Genomic DNA, 10,000 nt, shown 5'->3' with positions numbered 1-10,000 from the left:
GACGCGGTATAACAAACCAGGAAGTGAGGGGCGCTTTACCAACCCTTATCATCTTACATCATCACGATATCATAATATAACATATATGCCGATTTTGCTCAGTGACAGACAAAACAAACATTAAACTCTGTTCATTGTTAATGGCGTTTTTAATGTTTGTCTAGACAAGACAAACATTAAACCTGTATATAGGAGGGGCTAGCCTATACCGCAGACTGCTGGGCGAGCGCTGACACTTTGGCATGGGGGGTCAGATCAACATATGGAATTAATTCTGTACAGGCCATATATAGAGTGTGTCTTGAGTGTACAGGGTTTGATGAGGTCAGATCAACATATGGAACGTCAGAACAGGTCAGCTCCATATATGGAGATTTAAGGGTGGCAGCGGGGGCAGTGTCTTGTGTGCACAGGGTATGATGAGGGCCCGGGTAGGTCCGGGCCTGAATTTTCGGGTCTGTCGAGAACTGCACTAATAACGTTGGGACAGGCCCGTCTAGTGTTTAAATGGACAGGTATCAGTCAAAAGGGAGACATCGAAGAGGAAGGATGGATGGGGAAGGATCAACAAAATAAAAGTAGCACATATATATATATATATATATATATATAAGCCTACAGCTTGTAGATCTGCTATGTTTGAACAGCCAACGGATTTATCTAAAATGACACAGCTGCTTTCAAGGTTTGAATGGGTTGAGATTTATCTGTGTGTGTGTGTGTCTGTGTCTCCAGGCGGAGTTGGAAGCCTTCGAGAATCGACAGAAGGGGAGGAGGGGCAAGAAGAGGGGGCGGAGAGAGGAGGTGGAGGAGGCGGAGTCTGGGTGGTGGAGGGGACATGGCCTGCTGATGCTCCTCCCCCTCGCTGTGGGCGGAGCTATGCTGGCCGCCGGTCTCTACTACCTCGTGTACTAACACAAACACACACACACACATGCGCACACACACACACACAGATGGCCTAAACATGTTTAAAATGTTTTAAAGTGTCTCTAAACGGTGCGTTTTAACAGCGGGAGAACAACGGCGACTCATGGATTTGATTGGCTATCGCCGGACAAGTTTTCGGGGCGACGTTCCTCCGCCCACTTTTCACAATATGGCCTCTTCGCCTGCTATGGCCGCTATAGTTGCCCTGCTATGGCCGCTATAGTTGCCCTGCTATGGCCGCTATAGTTGCCCTGCTATGGCCGGTATAGTTGCCGGGTCCCATAGATTCTGCTATGGCCGGTATAGTTGCCGGGTCCCATAGATTCTGCTATGGCCGGTATAGTTGCCGGGTCCCATAGATCCTGCTATGGCCGGTATAGTTGCCGGGTCCCATAGATTCTAGACCAGTGGTTCAAGGACCCCCAAATTGACACTAATTAGCGCATGGACCCCCATTTGAAAAGATATGCCAGAGAAGAGAAGATGTTTACGGCTCCAGCAGTGATTCTCAACCTGTTTAATTTCAAGGACCCCCAGGTTTGACATGCATTAGTAGTCTACAGACCCCCATTTAATGGCATTTCTATCTCTGGGACCCCAATTTATATTGTAAAATCAATGTTATTTTTTGAGAGTGTACAAATGTGTGCACTCTCTGAGTTACAGACCCATAGTGGTCCATTTGGTTCCAAACTATCATTTAGCTGTGGACCCCCTGGAACTCCCTCAGGTACGCCTGGGGGTCCCCGGATCCCACTTTGGGAACCACTGTTCTATGGGACCCGGGCAACTACTGGCCACATTTGGTGCCATAGACAAATAGTGGCTGTCGCCCGCTGTTAAAACGCACTGCAACTACTGTAGCTATAAGTATTCTCTCCTCATGTTTAATTAATTACATGCTAATTTTAACCACGTCGTGTTTGACATATCGTTTTCATCCATTTACAATCGTAAATTAAAACGACGGCCAATCGGTGAGCCCCGGCCGTGTTCGTTTTAACCAACCAATGAGATGTCAGGATGCTGAGTGTGATCAACGGTCTTTGAACGAGAATTGATGACATCAATTAATTACCAGCTGCATACCTTATATCCCATGGCTGAGAGGTCGGCTAGAGGCACAAAAGGTGTGTGGTTGCCTAGAGACGAGGCAGCCAATCAGGATGATAGGTTGACGGTACAGCCATTGAGAAACATAGGTCTCGACTATAGCAAGTGGGCGTGAAAGCACCGACATTTACCAGCCATGCTTACACAGCAGCTGGTAAAAAAAATGTTTCAGTTAAGAAGTGAAACTTTAAAACTCGGCAGACACAGTTTTATTTTGAAATATTGACACATTCACCGCCCATCACTGCCGTCTAAGTGGCTGAATTTATACTCGAGAACTGCCACAATCCATGTCAACGGAGAACCATTTTATTTTGGAAGACATTCAATCGGAAAGACAGGACGTGCAAAATCGTCTATGAAACGTCCCCCGTCCCCCCGAATGTAATTTAATTCGCCCGGCGATCATAGCGTTTATAGTTATGAGCCGCAGATCAATCATGTTTTGATCGAAAAACGCAGCCTGGATAAAGAATCAGAGTTAAATGGATTTAAAACAATCCGTTCCCATGTAGACATCATACATATGCTGACTTTTCACGTCCGTTCGTTTCCCAGTTTACTTCCATCCGCACGGCAACCGGAGTGATACAGACGCGTGCAGAACAGCGTTATGAAATGTCAAAAAGATGTCAAGAGACAATCTCTGCAAGTCAGATTTGATGTCTGAAATGTGATCCGATTTGATGCGTAAAAAAACTGGATATTGTTCTTTCTATGCCTTTTCTTTTCTTTGAATTTCAAGTTAAATAAAACATTTAGAATTCTGTCAAATGACTGAGTTGTTTTTTTAACTCTTCTCGAAAGCAGCTGTTTTGCCTTTTCAGGCCCTGCTCCCCCTCCCCCACCACTCCAAAATATTTTTTGATTTGACTATTTCTATGTATTTAATGTATTACTGCATGTGCTGTTTTTGCTTTCAAATTGCACTGGATTATAATCCTATTTGAACTGGGGACCCCCCAAAATAATTCTATTTGAACTGGGGACCCCCCCAATAATAATGACAAGCACTAGGACTTGTATCGGAGCTGAGGCACGCAACTCGAAGCAGCCCTGAGTCGACTCTAGCGAACTTCACAACGTTCGACACGGCAACTCGCTCAATTTAGCTCGCTCGGTGGGTGTCTCACGTGGCTCAAGTTCGCTTGAGACGGTGGGACCCCGCCGTGGTCTAATACAGTGGTTCCCAAACCTTTTCATGTCGAGGACCCCCAGATTGACACTAATTAGCCCGTGGACCCCCATTTGAAGAGATATGCCAGGGACCCCAATGAGTGAAGATTTTCACGGCTCTAGCAGTGATTCTCAACCAGTTTAATTTCAAGGACCCCCAGTTTGACATGCATTAGTCTACGGACCCCCCGCATTTCGATCTCTGGGACCCCCATTTTATATTGTAAAATCAATGTTAATTTAACTCTGAGAGTGTACAAATGGAACCGAATGGACCTCCCTGGCCTAGGGGGGTCCTTGATGCACAACCCGCTGGGACGAGACCCCCTGGCAGACCAAGGACCAGATGGATTATATATCTCCACTGAGACGAGACCCCCTGGCAGACCAAGGACCAGATGGATTATATATCTCCACTGAGTCGAGACCCCCTGGCAGACCAAGGACCAGATGGATTATATATCTCCACTGAGACGAGACCCCCTGGCAGGCCAAGGATCACATGGAGGGATGAAGTTACTCTGTCTGGAGAGGGAAGTCTGGAGCTCTCTGGTGGAGCTGTTGCCCTCGCGACCCGACTAAGTATAAGCGGTTGAAGATGGATGGATACATTGGATAGCCGACCTACAAGCTCTGATCTTGTATATCTGCTATTTTCCTAAATGTTTGTCTCTTTCTTATGTTATTAGACAATGTTTGACCAGTTTAATATAGTTTGTTGATTACTTCTGATGCAGTAATGAATATGATATAATGATATGGTAATTTTATGCAGTAATGGGCTTTTTCTTCTGTTCTGTTTTAGGTATTATAAAGGTCTTCTATAAGGCCTTAAACTGTCACTTCACTGTCATCTGCATGGGGACCACCCAGAAAGTCATGTGGGGGTGCCGAGCCACAGGTTGAGCACCACTACTCTAAAAGACAACTTCTACAGTTCAAATGTGACCGGTAGGCCCGTCATACTTAATGAATTACATAATAGAGCTGTGGTGAAGTACCTAAGTACATGTACTCAAGTACAGGGCTGTTTTTATTACATAATACACAGTGTGGTGAAGTACCTAAGTACATGTACTCAAGTACAGGGCTGTTTTTATTGGGGACTCTACTAAAACAAACTACAGAACAAAGTGTTTCTCCGCGGCTCTCCTCTCTTCTCCCCTCTCCTCTCTTCTCCTCTCCTCTCTTCTCCTCTCCTCTCTTCTGCTCTCCTCTCTTCTCCTCTCCTTTCTTCTGCTCTCCTCTCTTCTGCTCTCCTCTCTTCTGCTCTCCTCTCTTCTCCCCTCTCTTCTGCTCTCCTCTCTTCTCCCCTCTCTTCTCCCCTCTCTTCTGCTCTCCTCTCTTCTCCCCTCTCTTCTCCCCTCTCTTCTGCTCTCCTCTCTTCTCCCCTCTCTTCTCCCCTCTCTTCTGCTCTCCTCTCTTCTCCCCTCTCTTCTCTCCTCTCTTCTGCTCTCCTCTCTTCTCCTCTCTTCTGCTCTCCTCGCCTTTCTTCTCCTCTCCTCTCCCCTCCTCTCCTCTACTCTCCTCATCATGTGAGCTTGTAGATCTGCTATTTTCCTATAACAGTTGCAATAACACAACTGGTGTACTGGGTGGTACTGGTGTATTGCGTGATGTTCTGGGTGGTACTGTGTGACGGGATCGAAGACATGGATGTGAACATGTTTTAGAAGCCAGAGTATGGAAATCAAGCACTCCCTGTGTCAATGTGACACACACACACACACACACACAGTGTGTGGTTGTGTCCTGGCGGTTTGTTGATTTCACTTGGCCTGAGTACGCTACCTTTTACACATGCGCACACACACACACACACACGTTCCTACTCTGTTTATTTGCACTACGTTTGCCCATGTGGGAAATTTACAGCATACCAAAAACATGCATGTGTACACTAGTTACCACACACGCACGCGTGCGCTCCCAGCATGCAGTGCGGCTGTAATTACCCACTGTTTGATTGAGGCGACGTGTGTGCGTGTGCGCATGTTAATCTCACGTTGAGACTTGACGCACATGGAGAAAATCTGACCGGTTCTTGGAACTCAGACGTGTTTGTGTAACTGAATATGTGCACGTGTGCACAAGTGTGTCGTGTGCGCGTGTGTGTGTGTGTGTGTGTGTGTGTGTGTGTGTGTGTGTGTGTGTGTGTGTGTGTGCGCAACAGAGAATGAATGTGAGAAATTGAAACAGAAAAGTGTGTGAGAGAGAGATAGAGGAGGGTGAGAGAGAGAGAGAGTGAGAGAGTGAGAGGAGGGTGAGAGAGAGAGCAGAAACAGATGGGGCGTGATTTCAGTTTGTCCAACACAAGACATTTCAGTTTGGCAAGAGAGCGAGAACAGACAGACAGGGAGAGAGGGACAGAGGGACAGACCGGGAAACAGACAGGGAGACGAACAGAGATGTTGTGAGTTTTGGAGGACAGACAGGCGGACGGACGCAGAGACAGACAGACGGACGGACGCAGAGACAGACAGACATGTCGGAGGGACACAGGGTCACAGAGGACAGCGCTGAGCGGGAGACATCATGGACACATGTCAGCTTCAGTCCCCCGGTGAGTGAGACAGGTTCCGTCTGTCTGTCTGTCTGTCTTCACTAGTTCTGTCTCTGTCTGTCTCTCTCTCTTTCTCTGACAGTTAATGTCAGATCCAAATGGCAGCAAATCATAATAATTACAACGTATTTGAATTGTCAAAAAGCACAAATGTGTTTGAATCATAAAATGGATACATTAACATAATTCTAAATGGCTTTACAACATGTAAAACCAAAACAAGCTTGTAAATCTGATATATGTTTGAACATAGATCTGTATGCATGTCTGTTCCGCTTGAATATAGATCTTTAGATCTGTCATGTGTTTGAATGTTAGCCAACGTATAAATGTGAATTTTGGCGGGCCTTGATGCCGTCGTAATGACTGTTTTTTCACTTGCTGAAAATATTGCTATTTTCAGCATGCAACTAATTAGTCAAGTAAAATGACTTATACTGGATCTCTTGTCCACTAGTCTCTTCCTAACATTTTAGTCTAGTTTTTATTTGTTGACGAAATCGTCAGTATATTTAGTTTTAGTCATCATAGTTTAGTTTTCATGTAGTTTCCATTTAGTTTTCGTCAGTGGAAAAAGGTAGTCGACGAACATTTTTAGTCTTAGTTTTAGTCGAAGAAAACAACACTGCAAGTGGAGAGGTTTGACTCATCAGGCTGTACCTCAATCTACGTTTAAAGTTAGAGTGAAGATGAGGAGATGGCAGTGAGTATATGTTTGTAAATGGATAAGGTTAGTCAAATGATTGTGCCGCTGTATATTAATAACACGTTTAAACTGGGGACCCTTGGAACCCCCCTATAGGGACCCCCGGGGATCCCTGGACCACACTTTGAGAACCACAGCTCTAAGCAAAGTTCACAATACGACCATAGCCGATAATATCCAACATGGTACGAGTTATAAATTGTAATATTAGAATATAACTTTTGTATTTTTATGTATACACAGTTCAAAGTCCTTGGTTCTGTAACTTCTGATTGGCTCATAAGGTGTTCTATGTTTCAACGGTAACGCTTGATTGGATACTTTATTTGTACCGATTTGCAGACAGGCACGTAAGGTGTGTGTGTGTGTGTGTGTGTGTGTGTGTGTGTGTGTGTGCACGTGTGTGCATGCGTGTACAGTGTGTGCGTGTGTTTGTGTGTGTGTGTGTGTGTGTGTGTGTGTGTGCGCATACGTGCGTGTACAGTATGTGTGCGGCCTGTGTGTGTGCGAGTGCACGGCTGTGTGTTGGTGTGTGTATCTGTGTGTGTGTGCGTCTGTGTGTGCACGCACGTGCGTGTGTGTACAGTATGTGTGTGGCCTTTGTGTGTGTGCAGCCTTTGTGTGTGTGCGCCTGTGTGTGTGCAACTGTGCACGCGCGTGTGTGCATGTAAGTATGTGTGTGTGTGTGTGTGTGTGTGTGTGTGTGTGTGTGTGCATGCGCGTGCGGAGCCCTCATGTTGTGGCTGTAATATGATGTAAGAGGATGTGTGATGATGTAACAGGATTTTGTACGACACGATGGAATGCTAATAATCTAATAATCTAAACCAGTGGTTTTCAACCCTTTTGTTTTCATTTCCAGGTCCATTATTTATTCAGCCTCAGACCTAAAATGAAAGAATATCTTGTCGTTGGATTAGATTTAGTCCACAATTCCATGCTGTGGTGTTGATGTTGGTACCATTACGAGAGGTAACAGGCAAAACGTTCAAAATAACAATTCTTCTACATTCTCTAATTGTGTAGGGTTCTTGTAAACAGAGTAATGCAGATGTTTAACAATTATTTAACTCCTGAGAGTGTAAAATATAAAATGTAAAACAATCTTTTGAAAATACTTCAAAATAGCCGATCAACAAGCTCATCGTGAACTTGTAGATAACCGAGTGGAATAGTAAGAGAGTGGCGACACGCTTTGATCTCGCCGCAAAGCGGGTGCCTATGGGCTATAGTTCCAAACATTGGAACTATCCCATTGAGATAGAATGAGCACTTCCGCATTCCATTAATACAATGGGAGTTAACGCTAGTGTCCTCACTCTCTTACTAGATTACTCTGGTAAGGAAAGGAATGGAAAGGTACTATTACCCAGGGTAACTGGACTAAGCTCAAGAACTTGTTTACAGCCAGGCCCTGCTCATAGAACATTTCATGGTAGGGGTTCAATGCCTTGTCCATGGGCACTTCAGCGGTGGTAATTTTAACGTGCCGGTCCGGGGATACGAACTAGCGACCTTCCGATATCAAGACCGCTCCGCAAACCGTCCGGCCACCGCTGCCTCTAATTGGTAGATAATAATCAAAATCTACTAAGTAGTAAGTAGTAACTAAAAGTTTCCAAATAACTGTAGTGGAGTAAAAGTTTTTTTTTTGCCGCTGCGATGTAGTGGCATATAAGTAAAAGTATTGCAAATTGGAAGTTACTGGCGTTTCTGGCGCGTGGAAGGACTATAGGCTCTGTGGGTTGACTCCTGTCCGGGCCCCTCCTATACGTTTCACCAGGTCCACTCCTGCTCTTCACCAGGTCCAGGACCTGTGCGTTGCACCATACCAACCTTGAGGGGTCCTTGGGGGGGTTCCAGGTGGTCCCCAGCTACATGATGGAGCGTTGGTAACCAAATGGACCCTTATAAATCTGACTGTAACACTTGAAAGTGTACAATGAAACCAAATGGACCCTTATAGATATTGAGGGTGTAAAATGTTACCCTCTAGATACATCTGCATTGCTTAATTTTCAAGAATTCTACACAATTAGAGAATGTAAAATAATTTATATTTTAATCGTTTGCCTGTTATTTCTCCTAATGGTACCGACATCAATTCACCGCATGGAATTGTGGACAAAATCTTATCCAACGACGACATATTATTATGGTTTGGGTCTGAGAGGCTAAATGTCATCAAATGGTGGCAAATACTGAATAAACAATGGTCCTCGATATGAAAAAGGTTGAAAGCTACTGGTTTAGATTATTAGATAATTAGCATTCCATCGTGTCGACCACTGATTTAAACCTTTCATAATACGTGGGTGTTAAGGACTTCACTCAGTGGTTGAGAGAGAGAGAGAGAGAGAGATTTGTACATTATAGTTCGTTCAAACAATTCATCACAAACTTCAATACAATGCCACAAGAACACCAATTTAGAGCAACACAAAAAAGACATTGGTGTTGCACTTCCTAAAAGCTTCCCGTCATGGTAAATGGTGCATTTATATATAGCGCCTTAGATTGTGCATTACATTCACCCATACATTCATACACCGATGGCGGAAACCATGCAAGGCACCAACCAACACATCAGGAGCAATTAGGGGTTCAGTGTCTTGCACAAGGACACTTTGACGCTAACTCTGGGGGAGCCCGGGTTCGAACGATCCAGCCACTGTAATCCACCCCTGAGCCACCTGTAATCCCACACCAATACTTTCAAAGGATACAAAACAGTGCCACTGTAGGACTACCAGGTCGAGGTCACCCAGCTGTTTTGCAGCTGTCCGTACTCCGACATGGAGACATACATAGATTACATACATAGCTGTTCATTGGAGCGGTTATAGGCACCGCTCAAAAACTTTTTAGAACTATTTAGAGCAACACATCTATACTGAATTGATGTGCATATATCTTACAGAAAGACGTGTACGCCTTCACAGTCCCATGAATGTATTTTTTCAGTCTCAAAAATGTTGGTTTACAGGATGATTCTGTGCATTTACTACGAGTAAGTCAATGAGGAGCATATTTTAATGTGTGTGCGTGTGCGTACATCTGCGTGTGTGTGTGTGTGTGTGTGTGTGAGAAACATATCCAGTGAGGGGGGGAAAGGGGGGGGGATTCAGATTTTATGGGGGCCACTTTCGAATTGCAGCCGTCCGTAGGTGCCCTTTGAGAGCGGTTTTGAAGGAGTCAAGGGATTCAGTCTTAATGACTGTTGGTATAGGGCGTTCCACATTTTGGTGGCATAGGAGCGAAAATATTTTGTTCGTGCCGAATCTGGGTTGTACATGGTTTGTTGCACTCCCTGTGTGTGTGTGTGTGTGTGTGTGTGTGTGTGTGTGTGTGTGTGTGTGTGTGTGTGTGTGTGTGTGTGTGTGTGTGTGTGTGTGTGTGTGCGCGCAGGGAGACACTTGTGTCAGCCTGTTTTGTGCTAAAAATAACCTGAAATGTGCAACGGAAAATACCCTTGACACACAAACCCAACACTTGACAGTATAAGCTGACTT

At 44.9% G+C, this 10,000-nt stretch overlaps 2 protein-coding genes across 2 annotated transcripts in view; both read left to right on the top strand.

Annotated features, from left to right (window-relative positions):
* nfxl1 (nuclear transcription factor, X-box binding-like 1) overlaps positions 1 to 2,808 on the top strand; it is a gene marked incomplete at its 5' end in the record, with an annotated part of 29,042 nt that extends 26,234 nt beyond the window's left edge. The window contains one exon of the mRNA XM_080792237.1: positions 736 to 2,808. Within this exon, the coding sequence (XP_080648363.1) occupies positions 736 to 915 (180 nt within the window). The 3' untranslated portion in view covers positions 916 to 2,808. The remainder of the gene's footprint in view (positions 1 to 735) is intronic.
* Positions 2,809 to 5,579: 2,771 nt separating this feature from the next.
* corin (corin, serine peptidase) overlaps positions 5,580 to 10,000 on the top strand; it is a 35,193-nt gene continuing 30,772 nt past the window's right edge. The window contains exon 1 of the mRNA XM_080792113.1: positions 5,580 to 5,782. Within this exon, the coding sequence (XP_080648239.1) occupies positions 5,705 to 5,782 (78 nt within the window). The 5' untranslated portion in view covers positions 5,580 to 5,704. The remainder of the gene's footprint in view (positions 5,783 to 10,000) is intronic.

The sequence above is a fragment of the Protomyctophum bolini genome (assembly GCF_963924005.1).
Source record: "Protomyctophum bolini genome assembly, chromosome: 20".
Taxonomy (NCBI): Eukaryota; Metazoa; Chordata; class Actinopteri; order Myctophiformes; family Myctophidae; genus Protomyctophum; species Protomyctophum bolini.
Note: the sequence above shows the minus strand (reverse complement) of the source record. Positions and strands in the feature narration are given on the sequence as shown.